Genomic DNA, 22,344 nt, shown 5'->3' with positions numbered 1-22,344 from the left:
TTGCTTAGATAACCAAATTCTTTGGTAGAGGCATAATGAAAAAGGGAAATTCACAGACAACTGCACTGGAATGAGAGGGTGTAAGCTTAGATGTAATGTTAGTTTAGAACTTTAAAAGTTACTAGAGGTCTGGTGAAAGCCATTCTGGTTGGAGTTAAGAAGACAGTGGCTCGGTGTATAGCATAGTAATAGTCAGTAAATGTATGTTGAATGAGGGAAGAGATATATGATCAGCATGTTAGTAAATATCCTTTTGTCCTTCATAATTTCAGTGGAAAAAAAAAAGACAAAATGCACACACAAAAAAATTGTCCTTTCCATTTTTCCTTCAAACACTTGATACTTTTCCTTCACTTAAAGATGTGATGAAGTGTCACCTCCTTTCAGAAGCATTTCCTGAATGCTCCTCAGGTCAAATGATACTTCCTTCCACATATTGTCATAACCCCAAGCCTTAATATAATACTTATATTGCACTATCTTTTTCCTGTTTGTGTTTTTGAGGACTTATAACTTAGATATATTGAAGGCTTACTAAGTGCTAGTTACTAAGTGTATTATGGCGTTATTACATTAAATTTACAATAATCTTACACAGCAGAGGTTCTGGTTTTATTTTGTTTTACAAATGAGAATACTGAGATACTAACAGGTTAAACAGTTTGTCCAAAGTCTTACAGCAAGATAATGGTCAAGACTGGACTCCTACTTGGATCTGTGTGATTCCAGAGTATGTGCTTTTAACCGCTGTACCATACTGGCTCAAGGTTTAAATGAGTAAACAGTTAATTAAACATTTTTTAAAGGTCTATTTCATGTAATTTACCTGTGTCTCATATATGTAAATAAGTAGGAAATGTTTGTCTAATGAGTTGTAGTTATTTATTTTTTTTCTTCTAAGATTTTAATTAAATTCAAGTTAACCTATAGTGTAGTATTAGTCTCAGGAGCAGAACTTAGTGATTTATCACTTGCATGGAGTTGTAGTTACTTCTTACTGCTTTAAATAATAACCCAAAGAATTTATTACTTTCTGAAATAAAGTATCAAAGATACTGATATTAACAATACCTTTCCCAGAACTATTATTCACTATTTAATGATTAGTGATGTTTGTAAATTAATAATAAGACTTTCATTTTGATTTGCCATCTTAGTTGGCATCATTATAATCTTTTTAAATAGCATAACAGTTAAGAGCACAGGCATGGAGTGAAACTGACCTGGATTGGAATCTCCATTCTGCCGCTTACTAGCTGTGTGATTTGGGCAAGTTACTGAATTTTAAGCTTAATACCCTCATCAAATGCAGATAATAATACCTGCCTCACAGGGTTGCTATGAGAATTTAATTACTTATTTTTTGCTTAGCACATGTGCTTAGAGTCTTAGTAGTAACAACTGTTCATAATTTCTATCGGTTTTAGTATTTATGGAGCTGAATTCCTAAGAAAATGAATTTTAGTGCAGGACAAATGTTACTTTTTTTAAAATGAATTTTCACAATATTGTTTTATTGTCTATAGCCCCTTAATCTAATTATGAAAGCTTTTGTTTTTGTAGTCTTGTTTTTTTCCCTTACTGTGCCACTCCGATTTTTCTATTTTAATAGAACTTCATATTCTTAAGAATGAGACAGAACTTAGGAAAAGTCTGCTTTTGTTTTCTGAGATATTAACAAGGTGTTCACACAAAGAAATTGAAGTTTCTGAAGATAATTTTATCTTGTTATTCCAGGGTAAAACTCATTCCCAGCTCATAATAATTGATCGTGGCTTTGATCCTGTGTCCACTGTCCTGCATGAACTGACCTTTCAGGCAATGGCATATGATCTACTGCCAATTGAGAATGATACATACAAGCAAGTATAACTTGAAGGGCATATAAAGGGCATATACAAACAGGATATATAGGATTTGAGCATTTAATGATTCGTGTAGGCACCAGAAATCTAAAGCCCCTGTAACTTTGATATTCAGAAACTTTATCATTCTCTTACCCTGTAATCAGAACGTATTAAAAATATCTGGACCTTGTAAGTTAATGGGGAATTTGACTGCTTTGAAGCTTTTTTGGTGTAGTTGCTTCCTTAACTATGTGTATAACAAAGCTACATTTAAACAAGTAGAATTTGGACTTTTTGCTTATGTTAAAAGTAAATACCAGGCCAACTACTATATATTTATTGAAGTGGAAACCATATTCAAACTTTTTAGGCCATAATTATTCCAGATCACACACAAAAAAATATCTGTGTGTGTGTCTTGTCAATATAATGTATTTAAGAAGATCAGAAGACTAGAAAACTGAATAGGTTTACTATTGAGAGTAGGCATAATGTTACTAATTTGGTACCTGTTAACTCTGGTATAAGCATATTTACTTTAAAAATAATGCCAAATAGAAAGCTAAATGAAAAGTGATATAGCTTTTCTATCAGGGAACCATTTTACTGTATTATTGTGAATCATTATGAGGGTATACAGGTGTACATATATGTTTATATTTACAGGTTGATATCGTAATCTCTAAGTCCAAATTGGCATTTTTCATCTACGATTTACTGTTTAAGCAGAGTGGTAAAAAGGAAACTTAGTTTTCTGAAATTTTATGTTCAAATTAATTTAGTAATTTTAATAAAAAAATCTTTTTTCTACTGTATGTATTGTATTTATGTATTTTCTATTTTATGTTTATTTGCATTCTGGTCAAATCCTGGCTTCTGAATTTTTCTCTGTAATTTATATTAATGACTGGTGACCTGGAGAAATCAGTATTACAATTTTTCTAATACAAAAATAGTTTCAAGCAGTTTATTCAGAATTTTCAAAAGAGATACTGTTTGCCTCTCTTGTCCTTTAGGTTTCTAAACCTGCATTGCTCAAGAGATTTAGAAAAGTATTGAACTAGAAAAGGAAAAAAAGAATTAAACTGATGGACACTTAATAAGTCTCTCCCTTACTCTTAAAAAAATTAAACCTTGCTTTCCTTGCCAGCAAACCTAGGGAATTTTTTTTTTTTTTCTTTTTAAGTAGACTCCATGCCCAGCACAGAGCCATTGCAATGAGGGGCTTAAAGGGAGATTAATATTTTATTTGATTACTTATTTTAGGGAGGGAGGGGCAAAAAGAGGGAGAGAATCTTAAACAGCTTCCACACCCAGCACAGCCCCCAACATGGGACTTGATCTGACCTGAACCAAAATCAAGAATTTTGGACATTTTAATGGACTGAGCCATCCAGGTGCCCTGAGATAGATATATATATATATATATCTATATATATAGATATATATATTTTAAGATTTTATTTATTTATTTGACAGAGATCACAAGTAGGCAGAGAGAGAGGAGGAAGCAGGCTCCCTGCTGAGCAGAGAGCCCGATGCCGATGCGGGGATGCCGATGCGGGGCTCGATCCCAGGACCTTGGGATCTTGACCTGAACCTTTAACCCACTGAGCCACCCAGGTGCCCCTGTATTTATTTATTTGACAGAGAGAGCGAGACACAGTGAGACGGGGAACACAAGCAGGGGACTGGGAGAGGGAGAAGCAGGCTTCCCGCTAAGCAAGGATCCGGATGCGGGGCTTGATGCCGGGCCCTGGGATCATGACCTGAGCTGAAGGCAGATACTTTACTTTAATGACTAAGCCACCCAGGCACAGCCGGAGAGAGAAATATTTTGTCCACACTGGGTGTGGAGCCTGCTTAAGGGAAAGACTTTAAAAAAACAAAAATAAAAACCAGCAATAATCCCTATTATGAATCAGAGAAATCCAGAGATAAGACTAAGATGGAAGATTGAACTCCTTATGGTTTGTGCTCTATTACAGTTGTTAATGGAAACAATACAATGCAGGAAATTCTAAGTATCCATATTCCATTTTTTATCTTGATGATTTCTTTAAATGTAGTCTTAAAATGGGGTTGTCTTTTTTAAGTATTGTTAGGCTTGCTGCCCTAATCTTCGTTTATAAATCAAAGGTTAAAGATGTTATGTAAGTATGGAGTGGCATTTTAAATGGCAAATGGGCTGCTTCTGTCCTTAGTTTGTTCTTTTTAAGCACAATCATTGTACCTATGGGTATCTGCACTTAAGACTGCATATGTAAATAGTTTTATAGGTGGGGCCTGTAATTTGGAGAGTTACAGAAGTGATTGTATTCATACAGTAGAAATCTACATTTAGAGCTAATCTAATCTAGAGCTGGGAAAGTTTAAAGCTGTCCTTTCTAATCTTGGCTCAGGAGATTGACAGTTCCAAGGGTGATTAAATCTCCCTAGCTCTACAGATGAAAGGAGGCTATCTGCATAAAAAGGGAAGAGAGAAATTACATATGGGGAGGCAGGAAGCCCATTTTGAGTAATTTCATGAACCCCTTGAATTGCTTACTTCAGTAGTACTCATTAAAGCAATCACAATTTTTTATCACTACATTAGTTTTCTCTCATTTCCTTTCCCATTCTTCAAAGGAGGTGTGGTTATAGGATTAGGGAAGAATATAGAAACAGATGATACATGTTTATGAATTTAATTACTTGGATACATGTTTATGAAAATGTTAACTTTGCAACACCTTCAGTATTTAAGAGGCTACATTTGGAGGTGACATCTCTGTTCTTTTCTTAATGGGTGTTTGATAGTTGCACTGATGGTTATGAACACATTGAAATAGTATTTTAAGCAATTAGAAGATGTTAATACAAATTTAGTCTTGTTCCTAGAGTTGGTTGTAGAATGTTGGATTTTTGTTCCATAAAACAACATTTTGCTGAGCTAGACCCTAACATTTGAAAGCAAAAATGTCTCGGTAGACATAGCACTTTGATTTCTAATGTAAGGATAGCAAGCAATATGCCTTAGTTTTGAGTAGGTATTCACTGTCATCCTAAAATACTGGATTGAATGTGTCTATTGTTCAATTTCTTGAGCTCTGTCTTAAAATGATTGTTTGTAAAAATGTTTCTTCCACTTTTGGTGGGGGATAATCCAAAAGATTTATATTTCTGTCTACTTGTAGATACAAAACAGATGGGAAAGAAAAGGAGGCAGTCCTTGAAGAAGATGATGACCTCTGGGTCAGAATTCGACATCGGCATATTGCAGTTGTGTTAGAGTATGTGAACCCATTTTAATTTTTTATTCCATATTTTTTAGGCACTAAGTTCATGAAAGTGTATTTTATAATCTTAGAATATTTCTGTAAAGAGTAATGCCTTAGAAATCTAAAGAATTTTCTCAAATTTGACAGGGAAATTCCCAAACTAATGAAGGAAATTTCATCAACAAAAAAAGCAACAGAAGGAAAGGTAAGACTTTTATTTAACATTCAAAATAATGATGGTGAATTTTAAAATGTGTTTAAAGTTTTTATTTTATCTTTTTAATTTTCCATTTTGGAAAATTTCTAGTATATACAAAAGTAGAGAAAACAAACTCCCATGTACCCATTATCTAGTCTCAAGCAACATTTTGTCTGTCTTGCTTCATTGAGTTTATTTTTATTTTATTTTATTTTATTTTAAAGATTTTATTTATTTGACAGACCGAGATCATAAGTAGGCAGAGAGGCAGGCAGAGAGAAGAGGAAGCAGACCCCCCACTGAGCAGAGAGCCCATGTGGGACTCGATCCCAGGACCTCAGGATCATGACCTGAGCCGAAAGCAGAGGCTTTAACCCACTGAGCCACTCAGGTGCCCTGAGTTTATTTTTAAAAAGCCATTTAGCCAATTTCATCAGTGCATTTTTGCTAGATTTTTAAATTTTGAGGTGTAATTTACCTGAGTGCATAAATCTTAAGTGTATACTGAGTAACTTTTTACATATATATATCTATATATATAGATATAGATATAGATATAGATATAGATATTTGGAACCACCACCTTAATCAAGATAGAGAACATTTCCATCATTCCAAAAGATTATGCAATAATACCATCTATGAATAAAAATATTTAGCCTGATCCTTTCCAATCTTTATACATTTTAAAACAGTTTACTTAGTGATTAATATCTCCTGGCTCTGTAATGTACAATAGAATTGATTATAGAGGATATCCTTGTCTGATTATAGAGGATATCTTTGTCTTATTCCCAGCCTTAGAAGAAACATGTTTGATATTTTACCATTGAGTGTTGTGTTAGTTTTAGGTTATTTTAGATACATCCTTTTTTTTTTCTTTTTTCTTTTTTTTTTTTTTTTAAGAGAGAGAACACAGTTGGGTGCGGCAGGCAGAGGGCAACAGAGAGAGAGAATCCCAAGTAGGCTCCACACCCAGAGTGGAGACTCCATCACACCACCCTGAGATCATGATACAAGCCAAAATCAAGAGTTGGGCACTCAATTGACTGAGCCACCCAGGCACCCCTTGATAAATCCTTTATCAGGTTTATCCCTTCTGTTCTTAATTGGCAAAACAGGTTGTTATTGTGGTTTTTCTTTTTTCTTTTTTTTTTTTAAGATTTTATTTATTTATTTGACAGAGAGAGATCACAAGTAGAGAGGCAGGCAGAGAGAGAGGGAAGCAGGGTCCCTGCTGAGCAGAGAGCCCGATGCGGGACACGATCCCAGGACCCTGAGATCATGACCTGAGCCGAAGGCAGCGGCTTAACCCACTGAGCCACCCAGGCGCCCCTGTTGAGGTTTTTCTAATTAAAATGGGTGTTGGATTTCATCAAATGCATCTGTTGTAATTATTTTTTTTTTCTCCTTTTTTTCTGTAAATGTGATAAACCAATCGTTCATTCCTGGAATAAGTTGCACTGGTCTTGATGCATTATCCTTTTCCTTTGTCACTGAATCTGTTTGCTAATATTTTGCTTAGGATATTTGATTCCAGGTTTATGAGAACTATTTCTCTGTAACATTCCTTTTTTTTTCTTTTTTAAGATTTTATTTGTTTGTTTGTTTGTTTGTTTAGAGGCCTGTGCAAGCAGGAGAGGGGCAGAAGGAGAGGACGAGAGAATCTCAAGCAGACTCTGTGCTGAGCTCAAGGAGCCCAACTTGGGGCTTGATCTCATGACCTTGAGATCATGAGCTGAGCCAAAATCAAGAGTCAGACATTCAACCAACTGAGCCACCCAAGCGCCTCAAAATGTATCATTATTGTAGTCTACCTTAAAGTATACTTTTGCATCTCCTGAATTATTTAAGAACCTTGTAACAGTTTAGCTGCATTTACCCCCTTCCTCTTTTGTGCTAATGTTACATATTTTACTCAACATGTGTTTATAAACTTAAGATGCTATTTTTGGGGACGCCTGGATGGCTCAGTTGCTGAACTTTTTTTTTTTCAGGTTGTTGGCAATTATGAATAAATCCACAATAAAACATTCAGGTTTTGTGTAAACAGATGTTTTCATTCACTTGGGTAAATAATTAAGAGTGGGATTGCTGAGGGGCACTTCGGTGGCTCAGTGCATTAAGCGTCTGCTTTCAGCTCAGGTCATAATCATGGGACCCTGGGATCGAGCCTTACATTGGGCTCCCTGCTTGGCAAGGAGCCTGCTTCTCTCTCTACCTCTTCCCTTTGCTTATGCTCTCTCTCTTGCTCAAATAAATAGATAAAATCTTTGGGGCAAAAAAGTGGGATTGCTGGGTCATATAGTAAATATATGGTTAACTTTATAAGAAAATTCCATACTGTTGTGGCTATGCCATTTTACAGTCCCACTGGCAATGTAGAAGAGTCACTGTATTTTTAATTTCTAATATTGCATTTAGTTCTAAGACATTCATTGCATTTTTAAAATCTAGTTTTCTGTTGAAATACTGTATCTTTTCATCTGTTTAGTCCATCTTTTCATGTTTTCTTTAACATAAATATGTTATTTTTGAATTTCTTTTCTGTTAACTCCCAATATCTGGATGGTCTTGGGTCAACCTCTTTTTTTTTTTAACTCCAGTATAGTTGACATACAGTGTTATGTTTCAGGTATACAGTATAGTGATTCAGTAATTCCATACATTACTCAGTGTTCATCATGATAAGTACACTCTTAATCTCTCTTACCTATTTTACCCATCCCCCTACCTACCTTCCCATGGTAACTATCAGTGTGTTCTCTCTAGTTAAGAGTCTGCTTTTTGGTTCATCTCTTTTATTCTTTGTTCATCTGTTTTATTTCTTAGATTCCATGTGAATTAAATCATATGGTATTTGTCTTTTTCTGACTGACTTATCTCACTAGCATAATACACTCCAGCTCCATCCATGTTATTTCAAATGGCAAGATGGTTTTTTTAATGTCCAAATAATATTCTGTTGTGTATGTATACCATATCTTGTCTTGGGTCTGCGTTTATTGGCTATTTTATCACTTTGGTATTGATCACTTTTTTTTTTAAGATTTTATTTATTTGTTTGACACAAAAATTTGTTTGAGAGAGACACAGTGAGGGAGGGAATACAAGTAGGGGGAGTGGAAGAGGGAGAATCAGGCTTCCCGCTGAGCAAGGAGCCCGATGCAGGGCTTGATCCCAGGACCCTGGGATCATGACCTGAGCTGAAGGCAGACGTTTAATGACTGAGCCACCTAGGTGCCCCTCACTTTTTTCTGTCTTACATGATCAGTAATATTTTAGCATATGTTAGACATCACAGATGTCTAACATCTTGCAGAGACACTAGATGATGTTCTCTCTGCAAAGACTATTGATTTCTATTCTGGCAGGCATTTAATTTGCTCATAAATAACCTTAATTCTGTTGAGACATCATGCCAGGTGCTGTTATGGTGAGTGTATTTCCTTTTGTACTTAGTTGAAAGACAGTCCTAGTACTGAACATCTGGGATGTTCACTTGGCACTCTTCTTTGAATCAGAGAATACCAGTATTTTCTTGGCATTAAGACCCCTCTGAAATCCCTGTCTAGCATTTAGCTTCCCAGCAGTTGTTCTGTGCTAGGACTTTAAGAGTTTTGCCTTTTACACACGCAGCTTAGCATTTGGCTAGGGCTCCAAAGGCAATGCCTCTTTGAGTTACATCTTCGAGTTACGTTGTGACTGACTCTTTCCCTCTAGCACCATGCCTCCCAGACCCTACCTCACCAGCCCCAAACTCTTATCTCTTTTTCCTCTGTCTAGAGAGACTAGTGTTTTTTACTTGATCTCTACATCCTTTTACCACTTTTGGAAAGTGTCCCAGGGAAAAGCCAGGATGAGTGCTAGGATCACCTGGGCTTTCTTTTGCTTAAGTATCTTAACTGTGAGCTCTTTTTCTTACCCATTGCCTGAGAGTTGTTGTCTTATTTATTTTGTCCAATTCTATTTTTATTTATGGGGAGAGAATAATTTTGATAACAGCTACTTTATTGTGACTGAAACTGAAAGTCTCTTGAATGTGTTTTTTTTTAACTTGCCAAATATTTAGAAAATTAGCAATAAAACTGCAAGATTTAAAAATTGTTATATGGAGGGGTACCTGGGTGACACAGTCAGTTAAGCGTGTGATTCTTTGTTTCAGCTCAGGTCGAGATCTCAGGCTCATGAGATTGAGCTCCACTTTGGACTCCACACTCATCATGGAATCTACTTAAGACCCTCCCTCTCCCTCTGCCCCTCCTCTCCGGGCATGCACTTGCATTCTCTCTCTAAGATAAATAAATTAATTAAATCTTAAAAAAAAAAAAAGAAACCTGAGGGTTTTGAAGGGGCGGGGGGGTGGGAGGTTGGGGGAACCAGGTGGTGGGTATTAGGGAGGGCACGTATTGCATGGAGCACTGGGTGTGGTGCAAAAACAATGAATACTGTTACGCTGAAAAGAAATAATAAAAATAAATAAATAAATAAATAAACTATAGAAATTGTTACAGAATACCTGAATTATAAGTTTGCTTTAAAAATGTTTGACTTTTTTTTCTAGACATCGCTTAGTGCTCTTACCCAACTGATGAAAAAGATGCCCCATTTCCGTAAACAGATTACTAAGGTAAGCAATATTGTGTATGAGATACTTACCATTTTTAGTTTATTAGTCTGTCCGCTTCTATAGTCAGATTTAGTAGTGGGTGTCATGGAATACTTGGTGTTAGTTATACTCGAAAATTTTACTCTAGGTCTGAGAAATATTCCAAATATTTAAGCTTCTCAGTAGTGTTCTTTGTGTGTAATCTATATTCATCCAAATCCAGCTTCAGATTTTTGTGTCTTTGTCTTCAATAGCCAGACAGAGAATTTTGTATTTATCAACTTAAGAAAATGCAACATTATATTAACCAGCAGTTGTTGTTCTACTTGGTTCTTTCAGAGTTAAGTATTAGTAGTTAAGAGCAGTTAAGCCATGTTGGCAGGTAAACTATTCTTTTTGCTGTATCAGTCTTTCCTGTGAGTCATTATAAGTCATTTTTTATCATACAGCACCCTAATCAAGGACCAACAATATAATTTCAAAAACATTTTTCTGCTGGGCTTTCAAGACTTAGCTTTTTTTTCCCTCATTTTTCCTTCATTTTCAACACTCTTAAACACATATTCATATTTTTGCTCTCTGTTGATTAGCCCCTGTGGACCATATTAATTCTCACTTTTTCTTCTTTCTTGGGCTATTTTACTTGTTTTACATGGTACCTCCTTTTTTCCTCAGCCCATAATTTATTTCAGGCCTATCTCAAAAAGTTTAATATTACTTGCACAAAAAGAAATTAAAGTACTTTAAGCAATTGAATTCTTTTGTTTTTTTTCAGCAAGTTGTCCATCTTAACTTAGCAGAAGATTGCATGAATAAATTCAAACCTAATATAGAAAAGCTCTGCAAAAGTGAACAGGTACGTACAGAGTAAGAAATACCTATGTCATCATAAATTTCCGGATTGAACTTTGTAAGGTGTACTAAATTGCAGAATCTCTCTTAGAAGGGGGATCAATTAGGCAGTATTTAAATACATAATTTCCAGAGCACCTGGGTGGCTCAGTCAGTTAAGCATCTGACTCCTGATCTTAGTCAGGTCTTGATCTCTACAGGGTTGAGTTCAAGCCCTATGTAGGGCTCCACACTGAGCATGGAGCCTACTTAAGAAATAAAAATAAAGGGGTGCTTGGGTGGCTCAGTCGGTTAAGCATCTGCCTTCGGCTCAGGTCAGGTTCCCAGGGTCATGGGATCAAGTCTCACGTGCAGCTTCCTGCTCAGCGGTGAACCTGCTTTTCTCTTTCCCTCTGCTATTACCCGTGCTGGTACTCTCTTGCCTCCTCTCTCTCTGTCAAATAAATAAACAAAATCTTTAAAAACAAACAAAAAAATAAATAAAAAGAAATACATCACTCCCCACCAACATTTTCAGGTAGCTATAAGTATCACAGTAAGTAGTACCTCCTAATCTGTGATTGTGCATTTCTGGTTAAATATGATAATTTTAGGGTTTGGGACATTATTTCAGAATACCTCTAATTGTCAGGCCTTTCTGAGTAGGGGCAACATTTAATGCAGCACCTTGCAGTGTACTGCATTGGCGCATTTAACTTGTTTTAGAGCCCCCCCCCATAATGTCAAAAATGTTTAGACCAGTGCTAAGAGAACTAGAATGCAAGCCCTATGTAATTTTATTTATTTATTTATTTATTTTGAGACAGAGCATGAGCAGGGGAAGGGCAGAGGGGGAGGGAGAGAGAATCTTAAGCTACAGGGGCTCAGTCCCATGACCCTGAGACTATGACCTGAGCCTAAATCAAGAGTCTGAAGCTTAACCAACTGAGCCACCTGGGCACCCCAAGCCATATGTAATTTTAAATATTGTAGTATAGCTGACTCTTGAACGCAGATCAGGGGTACTGACCCCCCACAGTAAAATATCCATGTATAACTTTTGTCCCCCCAAACCTTGACTCCCCCCACACTAATAATCTTCTGTTGACCAGAAGCCCTCCTGATAAGCAGTTGATTAACAAATATTTTATATGTTATATGTATTATATACTATATTCTTATAGTAATGTAAGCTAGAGAGAATGAAATGTTTCTTAAAAAATCATAAGGAAGAAAAAATACATTTAAACTGCTGTGCTTTATTTATTGAAAAAACCCATGTATAAATGGATCCACACACTTCAAACCTTTGCTATTCAAGGGTCAATTATAGTCACATAAAAAGGTAAAAGGAAACAAAGGTAGTTAATTTTAATAATCTATTTGACTTAACCTAGTGCTTTTGAAATCTTATTTCAACATGTAATCAATATAAAAATTATTAGCGAAATAATTTACATTCCTTTTTTACACATCAGGTCTTTAAGAAACTTGGTGTTTTCACTTATAAGCACATCTTAATTCAGGCTAGCCACGTTTCAGGTGCTCATTAACCATATGTAGCTCAGGGCTACCATATTAGCATAGGTTTAGATTAATGATTTTCTCTCTGAATTATTTTTTTACTTTTTATATTTTGTACAATTTGTAGTTTACCAGTGATGCCTACATTGGAAGTATCATCAATGTTACTTTAAGATGTGGCAAGATTTAAGATATCTTTTTAAAGATTTTATTTTTAAGTAATCTCTACACCCAATGTGGGGCTTGAACTTACAACCCTGAGATCAAGAGATCGTGCTGCACTGACTGAGCCAGGAGCCCCTGGATTTAAGATATTTTTAACTGAAAAGTGAATTTGGATTATAGGCCACTGACTGTATTTAATTGTCATTAAGGACCTGGCACTTGGAACTGATGCAGAAGGACAGAAGGTGAAAGATTCTATGCGAGTACTTCTTCCAGTTCTACTCAACAAAAATCATGATAATTATGATAAAATAAGAGCGATTCTACTTTACATCTTCAGTATTAATGGTAATAGAGACTTTATTTCATCAATATACTAAAATACTCAGCTCTAAAATCCCTTTATAATAAGTAATTTACTACTGATCATAAGAGAGTCTTAGAAAATTCAAAGGTAGTAGCTGACATTGGGTAAGATAAATACAAGGAAAAATAGGAAATTGGGAGAAGACCAAAGGGTGTATAATTAAATGTTTGCTTTTTCTTTAATAAGCTTTATATTCATGGGTACCACCTGAAACCTAGACATGATTGTGGTAGCAGTTATGTGACTGTACACTCGTATTTTTATCTAAGGAACCACGGAAGAAAATTTGGACAGGTTGATCCAGAATGTAAAAATAGAAAATGAGAGCGACATGATCCGTAACTGGAGTTACCTTGGTGTTCCCATTGTCCCCCCAGTAAGAAATCTCAATTTCAGTATATATTCATATCGGTACATATGTGGTTGTTTGCATTAAAAATGTTTTCTTATATGGGAATCCACTAGTCTTCTTAATTTCACTCTATAGATTCGGTAAGTAAAAAATTTTTAATTTTGTTTTCTTTTCCATATATGAGTATTTGGAAAAATACATTTTTCTAGTGAATTTATATCTTATGTCTTCTGTTACAATTTGCTCTTTTGCTTTTTTCTATGATTCCCTTTATAGCAAATTTTGAAAGAACTGTGTTTAGAATCTCTCTTTCCCATCAAGTTTTATAGAACTTTTGAGTAAATATATTTTGAGTAAATATATACTGTTACACATTTTTATCTTTAGAGCACAAAATATTGTGAATTTATGTGATTCCATCTATTCAGATTTTTTGAGCAAGCATTTCTACTCTTAGTTGTTTTTTTTCTTTTTAAGATTTTGTTTATTTATTTGAGATAGAGAGTGGGTGAGAGAGAGAGAGCATGAGCCAGGGGGCGGAGGGAGAGGAAGAAGCAGACTCCCCACTGAACAGGGAGTCCAACATGGTGCTCAGTCCCAGGACCCTGAGATCATGATCTGAGCCAAAGGTAGACGCTTAACTGACTAAGCCATGCAAGTGCCCCTCCACTCTTAGTTTTTACTTGTATTTACTTTAATTTAAATACCTTTTTAAGAAAATGTAGTGAGAGAATATTACTAAATAAAATTGAAGGTTTTTAATTTTTTTCCTCTATTTGTATTAGTCTCAACAAAGCAAACCATTAAGAAAGGATAGGTCTACAGAAGAAACTTTTCAACTCTCTCGATGGACACCTTTTATCAAAGATATTTTGGAGGTACAGTTCATTAAATTTTACTTATACCCTAAGTGGGTATTCTTTACTCTTTGTATGTTTATCACTCTGAGATATCTGTTGGTCAGGAATTTCTGCAGTACTGGGAGGGTTCACAAAAGAAGGCTGTATCTGGGGTCAAGAGAGGAAAGGAAATTTGAAAATTCTTTCCTTGAAGATCTCAAATAAACTTACACACTGACTGACTCAAAATAAATAAAAGTAAGCATATATAACTATCTTATGAAAAAAAAAAAAACCTGTTTTAAAAAACTATATGTAGCAGAAGTGTAAATAATTTGAGTGAAAGTTCAACAAAATAATACTTGCATATGACCACTCTTAGAAAGTGTTAGACTCCAGTATTCTTGGAAAAAGTGTGTTATTAAACTGTAAATTGTAAACTGTAGTTTGCTATTCTACCCAACAGATGGGTTATGCCTTTAGTACTGTTTGCTTTTAGAAATATTCAATTATGGGAAATTAGAAAATGATTAGTAAAAATGGTATTATGAGCAATAAAATTATGACATTGGTTCTTCAATTATAATAATACAGTTTCATTTGTTCCAGTTTTCCTTTGACTTAAACCTGTCTACTTTGCTCTGGGAACTAAATGTGTGTAATTTAGGACTATGATTTTCCTGTTTTGCTTGGCTAATTTTATGTCACCCACACATTCTTAATCATAGATGAAAAGTTTAAAGAATCTAGGCTTTGTTTTCTACAACATAAGATTTTTTTTCTCTTCCCATAACAAGGATGTAGCTAAGTAGTCTTCCTTGGATAGTACTTTTGAAATAAGAATTGACTTCCTGAACCCTGTACCGAAGATTTGCATGTTAATTTAAAAAAAAGAAAATCCAGTTTTGGCCCCAGTGGAATTCTCAGCCTTCAGGATTTCTCCTGAAACTTGATTTCTTTGCTTCTTACAGTTTTAATGAAATATTCCTGGACTACTGAGTACCTCGTGCTCATTCCTTATGCCCACTTACTAATAATACCTTTTACAGTGCTGTGCTATAAAGCAGTGGTGGCCAAACTGTTTTAATCCTGCAGACTTAACCATAAAAATTGTGAACATGAGCTTGTACTGTGATTATTTACAAACTATGTATTACTGTACTGGTGAAGCAAAATCTTTATATATAGCATGTCTTACACATATAGTATATCATAAAATGTAACTCTAAAGCAGAACATTTTTTTTAAATGGAAAGGAAAACTCTCTCATCCCATTGGATTGTTTTGATTACACCTAGGTCAGGGATGCACAGCCTATTTTAGAGCCACTGCAAAGAAGGGCAAGGCCTAGACTCTCCAGTAGCCTAAGAGGTATGTCAGGACTAGGATGGTATTTAGAAACCCCTAGCACTCTAGAGATAAAGGTTTTGATAAGGTCTCTGCAGTCCTTAACACCAGTATGGAGACCCTGCAAATGAAGAAATGTAGACATTCACTTAATACTGGTTCAATAAATAAGTAAAGGATTGCATTAATTTTTGAAGCAAGTAAAGTTTAATAAGTTTCAGAGAGAGAGCTAACCTTATTTATTGAATATTTACATATCTTTAGGTTCCTTAATTGTAAACACAAGTTTTGAGTCTTACACAAAATATACAAATTTTGAAAATCCTAGAATGTACATTTTTTAAATGGTGTTAATTCTTCTTCTCTAGGATGCCATTGATAATAGATTAGATTCAAAAGAATGGCCATATTGTTCCCAGTGTCCAGCAGTATGGAATGGCTCAGGAGCTGTAAGGTAAACCTATCGATGAAAGCCAGTGAAATTTTCAGTATGATATTGTAGACTAACAACTGGAATGGTACCAAAGTAACTCTTACATTGGCAACTTTCCTGGACGCATAGTCACTAAAGAGGCAGTTTTTCTTCAACGGTAGCCTATTTTAAATGAGTCCAGGTAAGCAGTATGAAAATGTACTTTATCATTAAAAAAAAAAAAAATGAGTGCCCTACCTTATGCAGGAGTGTCAACTCCCAGCCCCTCCCTACTTTGCACAATACCAAGGCTTTGTCTCTTTTGTTCATTAAATAGGTAAACACCCAAGTCCCTTGTTTGCTAAGATTAGACTAACACTCCATAAGGCAGGCCAAGACTCAACTCAGTTTACCACTCTAGTTTTAGATTCCTCTTTTTTGCTAGCCTTTGGAGATTTCTCTTATTTGTTTACTTTCAGCTGTGCTTTTAAGAAGAAGTTCACTCTTAAAAAAAATGAAACAAGATGGTACCAGAGAGGGAGACAAACCATAAGAGACTCTTAAGCATAGGAAACAAACTGAGGGTTGCTGGAGGGGAGAGGGGTGGAGGGATGGGGTAACTGGATGATGGATATTGGGGAGGGTATGTATTGTAATGAGCACTGGGTATTATATAAGACTGATGAATCACAGACCTGTACCCCTGAAACAAAGAATATATGTTAATTAATTGAATTTAAATTTTAAAAAATTTAAAAAATAAAAAGTTCACTCTTACTTAACCAAAACTTCTGTGTGCTTTCTGGAGTAAGATTTTCAGGATCTAGGGCTTTAATTGTTATTTTTATATCTATCAAAATGTAAAACACTGGCACAACATATTATACATGTATATGAAACTAATTAAATATAATCCCATTGTCCTAAAATTGCTGTTCAGAAATTTAATTCAGAAATTTAAAAATTGTTAGTCACATAATTGTTTTGAGCAGTATTATCTCTTTTTTGTTGTTGTTTTTACTCTATTTCTCTTTGGAAAATTTTTTAAAATTTATTTATATTAGAGAAAGAGTGTGTGTGTGTGCAAGAGTTGGGGTAGGGACAGAGGGAAAGAATCTCAAGCAGACTCCCCACCGAGCACAGAGCTGACCCAGGGCTTGATCTCACAATCCTGAGATCATGACCTGAGTCAAAATCAAAATTTGGATGCTCAACCAACTGAGCCACCCAGATACCCTTGAAATAGTTTTTAAACCAAAATTGCACTTTTAATGTCTCCTTGAGTTGCTTTATATGGGAATCATGAGTCTATCTTATTCCTGTTTCATCTTTCAACACCAGTTACTGATTCTCTTTACTTTCTTCCTGTTGTTTACTCCCTCATCATTCCTTAAGATGGCAGATGGAAATTATCTAGACAAGAGCATAATTTAAAGTTTACCATGGGATCCTACATTTCAAGGTCTTAGAGGTCCTCTAGAACATGGTTTCCAAAATGGGTAGCAAGATGATTTTGGGGGGATATTTATTTTTACCTAAAAAGGGGAGAAATTAAGTTTTATTAATATATACCAGTATACATACATAATTTATAAACTGATATATACTTTTAATAGAAGTACATAAATTTTTATTTTGAAATACTTTTCACATAAAAGCTCAAAATTTTTACCAGTGGAGTGTAAGAACAAAAAAAGTGATTCCTGTGATCTCAAGCAGTGCTACCCTGTAGAACTTTCTTGCAGTAATGGAAATGTCATATGAGTAGCCACATGGAGCTGTCAACCACTTCATATGTGGCTAGTGTGACTGTGTTTTTAATTTCATTTAATTTTAATTAATTTAACTTTAGTCTCATGTAGCTAGTGGCTACTGTATTAGTGCTAATGTAGAGCATCTGGGGGAGGAAATGATAGAAATATTAGCTCTTACTTATTGAGTGCTTCTCTTGTACCAGATTCCATGGTTCATGTATCCTCTGCATTATTTTATTTAATCCTAAAAACAACCCTTGAATATTAGAGAGAGGTTTAGTAACTTACCAAAAGTCTTACTGAATTAGAAAGAAGCAGAATCAGAGTTGTAACCAGGCCTTTTTTTAACAGCTTTATTGAGGTGTGATTGACTTAATAGCAGTATATGTTTAAGATCTACAACTTGGTGTTTTAATACATGTATGTTGTAAAATGACTACCACAAGCTAATTAATAATCCATCACCTCCATAGACTTACTATTTTCTTACGTGTGTGTGTGTGTGTGAGATGAGAAGCCTTAATTAATAATTTAAGATTTACCCTTTTAGCTGATTTCAAGCATACAATATAATTTTTGTTAACTATAAGTCAACATGCAATACATTAGATCTCCAAAATTTATTCATCATGCATAAGTGAAATTTTGCGTCCTTTGGCCGACACTACCTCATCCCCACCCCCTCAGTCCCTCGCAACCAACATTCTGTTCTCTGCCTTGTGAATTTGACTGTTTCAAATTTCACATAGAAGTAAGATCATGCAGTGTTTATCTTTCTGAGTCCAACATAATTTCACTTAGCATAATGTCCTTCAGGTTCATCCAGGTTGTTGCATTTGGCAGAATTTCCTTCTTTTCTTAATTTTTTTTTTTTTTAAGATTTTATTTATTTGAGAGAGCATTCGAGCATGAGCACAGGCTTGGGAAGGTGTAGAGGGAGAGGGAGAAGCAGATTCCCCACTGAGCAGGAAGCCTACCTCAGGGCTCAGTTACAGGACCCAGAGATCATGACCTGAGCCGAAAGCAGACGCTTAATTGAGCCACCTAGGCACCCCTTTCCTCCTTTTTTTTTTTAAAGGCTGAATAATATGGGGTGCCTGGGTGGCTCAGTGGGTTAAAGCCTCTGCCTTCAGCTCAGGTCATGATCCCAGGGTGCTGGGATCGAGCTCCATGTTGTACTCTCTGCTCAGCAGGGAGCATGCTTCCCCCGCTTCTCTCTCTGCCTGCCTCTCTGCCTACTACTTGTGGTCTCTGTCTGTCAAATAAATAAAAAGAAAAAAATCTTAAAAAAAAAAAAAAGGCTGAATAATATTCCACTCCATATGTACATTACATTTTCTTTATTCCTCTCTCCACCAATGGGTGTTTAATTGTTTAATTAATGACTACTGTGAATAATGCTGCAGTGAACACAGGAGTGCAGACATGTCTTCAGTACCTCCTATCGTCCTACCTCACTAAGTTCCAGCATCAGGTGTCCCAATACCACATTGGCTCCAAATCTGTACCCGTGCTTCCCTCCCTGTACCTCTCTAAAACAGAACTGACACTCTTATTTCATATGAAGAAGTAAGAGAACTTGAGAAGTCTATGACTTTCAGAAGTTAAAAAAAAAAATGGGAGTAGCACTGAAACAGAAGGGTTTTTAAGACTTCAGAAAGTCAGACTTTTGGGGCACCTGGATGGCTCAGTCAGTTAAGCATCTGACTCTTGGTTTAGGCTCAGTTCATGGTCTCAGAGTCCTGGGATCAAGCCCCACGTTGGGCTCTGTGCTCAGCGGGGAGTCTGCTTGAGTTTTCTTTCTCCTCCTCCCTCTGCTCCTCCCCCACTACACTTGTTCTCTCTTTCTCTCTCTCTCTCTCTAAAAATTAAATCTTTTTTTTTTTAAAGGTAAGTCCTAGGGGCACCTGGGTGGCTCAATGGGTTGAGCCTCTGCCTTCAGCTCAGGTCGTGGTCTCGGGGTCCTGGGATCGGGACCCGCATCGGGCTCTCTGCTCGGCAGGGAGCTTGCTTCCCTTTCTCTCTGCCTGCCTCTCTGCCTACTTGTGATCTCTCTCTCTCTCTCTGTCGAATGAATAAATAAAATCTTAAAAAAAAAAAAAAAGTTAAGTCCTAGACGTTTCAGGTATATAGAGTATCAGCTCTGTTTTGTGGGTAAAAATACTGAACTAAGTTATAGATATGTCCAAACTCTCTATTAGGTCAGAATTAAACTTGAAGTGGGGCTGTCCTGCCTAACCTGTCTTGGTTCTCCAGTCATACCATAGTTAATTCATTTCCATAAAATCAGGGTAATTGGTGCCAAATTTGAGTTTGCTTGAGTTGGGCTTTTTAAAAACTCTACAAGTGGGTGCCTGGGTGGCTCAGTGGGTTAAAGCCTCTGCCTTCGGCTCGGGTCATGATCTCAGGGTCCTGAGATCGAGCCCCACATCGGGCTCTCCGCTCAGCGGGGAGCCTGCTTCCCCCTCTCTCTCTGCCTGCCTCTCTGTCTACTTGTGATCTCTCTCTGTCAAATAAATAAATAAAAATCTTTTTAAAAAATAAAAATAAATTTTAAAAACTCTACAAGCACTATGGCTTTGGAAATGTTTTTAACATGTTTGTGTGTGTTCATTTTTTAGTGCTCGCCAGAAACCCAGAACTAATTATTTAGAGGACCGAAAAAATGGGTCAAAGCTGATCATTTTTGTAATTGGAGGAATTACGTACTCTGAAATGCGTTGTGCTTATGAAGTTTCTCAGGCACATAAATCCTGTGAAGTTATTATTGGTAAGACATTTTTTCCTCTTTTCAGTTTTTTTTAAACAAACTAAATGGAGAACTTTATGTTGTAAGTTACACGTAGGTCTAAATTGTTGAATGCAAAAAAACTTATTAATCGTAGTGTGTTTTATTTGATGTACTAGAGTTTTTCATGGTTGACTTTTTTGATAATTTGATTTTTAAATATTCTGATTTTGAGGGAATGGCTTCAAAATGCTGTATTATTTAGATATTATTAGATATGTCCTTTAAAATATTATGTTCTAGTCTTGCCCTTATTATTAAATAATTTTTGAGACATAAGTACATTTCTGCTACAGAAATACTTTGAATGTTTTTGTGGATGTGGGCCTGACATTGGCAAGTCCTATGTGGAATTTAGTTTTAAGAACTTCAATCAAAGCCAGTGATGTAGAAACTCTTCTCGTCTATAGATTGCAACATTTGTACTCCGGGTCTAAATCTGCAGCACTGCTTTATGAGCCTGTGATTGAGCAGTGACTCTTCTGTTCTGCCACAGGGATCCAAACCTCCAGTTTTGATTGTCAGCATTTCCATGCATCGCACAAAGTAGACAAAGTACTAGAAGTGATTTACTGAGCGTGCTGTGCAATGGTGGAAGGAATGAGATATTGTGGTGTAGGCAGATTTCAGGAATGTGTCTTACAGAAATTTTGTTAAATTGTCCCAAGCTATGACACTTGGCAAATTTGAGAGACAGGGCAATATAATTAGCCAAGGAGAATCTACTTAACTACTGGCCTCTGAAAATTTATCTTTTCTCCTACCAGGTTCTACACATATTTTAACACCCAGAAAGCTTTTGGATGATATAAAGATGCTGAATAAACCCAAGGATAAAGTTTCCTTTATTAAGGATGAATAATGATTTTTTTGGGAGATTCTTACTAATAGGTTCAACTAAAATAAATCAAGACAAGTTTGCTATCATGTAATTTAAACAATGTAAATCTTTTACGGAATACTGATTTTTCAAATATATTTCTTAAGGGACTTTATGGTTACATATCATTGGATTTGCCATTTTTAATAATTTAAATAGTGTCACTGCTTTGTAGATGATGAGAGGAAATGTTAAAATGCTTTCTCAAAGGAAATTTTTCACCTTTGGAACTGAATATATTAGAATTGTGGGTGATTCTTCACAACTACCTATGTACATACTAATTACTTACCAGATACTTATCTGTCTTATGCTCAAGTTTAGTTTTTTGGGAAAGAATGATTTTAAATGAAAAGTCTGTAAAAGTAAAAACCTGTAAGTATGTGTGTCATAGAATGATTTTCTCTAAGTGCAGTTTTTTTTTCAATTTAAATTGATAATTTCTTTTATGTGTAAAATAATTCTGTCATTAATAGAAATAGAATAATTTCACAGTGTTTACTGTCTTCCCAGATACTTCTAAAGAACACAGTTTTATATAATTTCAAACTCATGTATGTTTAAAGCAGAAAACCAAAAATAAGTATGAATATTCTAAGAGAAAATAAATGTATAGTTACAAAAGTTACCTTTTGGGGGGCAGGGGAGGAAGGGGAAGTTGGGAAGTTTAAAAGTTCTAAATCAGAGAGTTACAAAAAAGGAAAAGAATGCACCATAATCTTCCTACCAAGATAGCACCTATTGACTTCTTATAAAAACAATATAATATTTGTGTGAGGTTGGATAATAAAAGGATATTTCTGCACATGTGTTATGCAAAGGGAACATCTTCATTTCAAATCTCTCCTTTTACCTGGCCTCATAGTAGCCTCACAATTTTATATATTACTCATCTTCAGAGTTTTGCTCTTACATATAATGCTGCCTTGTTTGGATACATACCTTTGCAAACACTCACAAATACTTCTATAATATAAATTTCTAGCAATGGCATAGCTGGTCAAAGTATTTGTGCATTTAATATAGTTGACTTTTTAAAGCCGAGTTTGGGGGTGTTGACCCCTGCCCCCACACCTCTACCGTGCAGTTGAAAATCTGTTGAAATACTGTTTACCCCTCAAAAACTTTACTACTAATAACCTGCTGTTGGCGAGAAGCCTTACTGAAAAC

At 35.6% G+C, this 22,344-nt stretch overlaps 1 protein-coding gene across 3 annotated transcripts in view; it reads left to right on the top strand.

Annotated features, from left to right (window-relative positions):
• STXBP3 (syntaxin binding protein 3) overlaps nt 1–21,997 on the top strand; it is a 59,082-nt gene extending 37,085 nt beyond the window's left edge. Inside the window, exons 9-19 of one of the 3 annotated variants that reach the window (XM_032881586.1) lie at nt 1,738–1,862; nt 5,024–5,119; nt 5,255–5,312; nt 9,871–9,936; nt 10,691–10,771; nt 12,645–12,783; nt 13,072–13,178; nt 13,940–14,032; nt 15,709–15,794; nt 20,128–20,276; nt 21,062–21,997. In XM_032881586.1, coding sequence (XP_032737477.1) covers nt 1,738–1,862; nt 5,024–5,119; nt 5,255–5,312; nt 9,871–9,936; nt 10,691–10,771; nt 12,645–12,783; nt 13,072–13,178; nt 13,940–14,032; nt 15,709–15,794; nt 20,128–20,276; nt 21,062–21,156 — 1,095 coding nt within the window. In that variant the 3' untranslated portion in view covers nt 21,157–21,997. Of the gene's footprint in view, nt 1–1,737; nt 1,863–5,023; nt 5,120–5,254; nt 5,313–9,870; nt 9,937–10,690; nt 10,772–12,644; nt 12,784–13,071; nt 13,179–13,939; nt 14,033–15,291; nt 15,568–15,708; nt 15,795–16,231; nt 16,331–20,127; nt 20,277–21,061 lie in introns of those variants that run through there. The other 2 variants (XM_032881588.1, XM_032881587.1) reach the window with 2 other exon arrangements.
• The last annotated feature ends 347 nt before the right edge of the window (nt 21,998–22,344 follow it).

The sequence above is a fragment of the Lontra canadensis genome, unplaced genomic scaffold (assembly GCF_010015895.1).
Source record: "Lontra canadensis isolate GAN:19392208 unplaced genomic scaffold, GSC_riverotter_1.0 scaffold75, whole genome shotgun sequence".
NCBI classification, from domain to species: domain Eukaryota; kingdom Metazoa; phylum Chordata; class Mammalia; order Carnivora; family Mustelidae; genus Lontra; species Lontra canadensis.
Note: the sequence above shows the minus strand (reverse complement) of the source record. Positions and strands in the feature narration are given on the sequence as shown.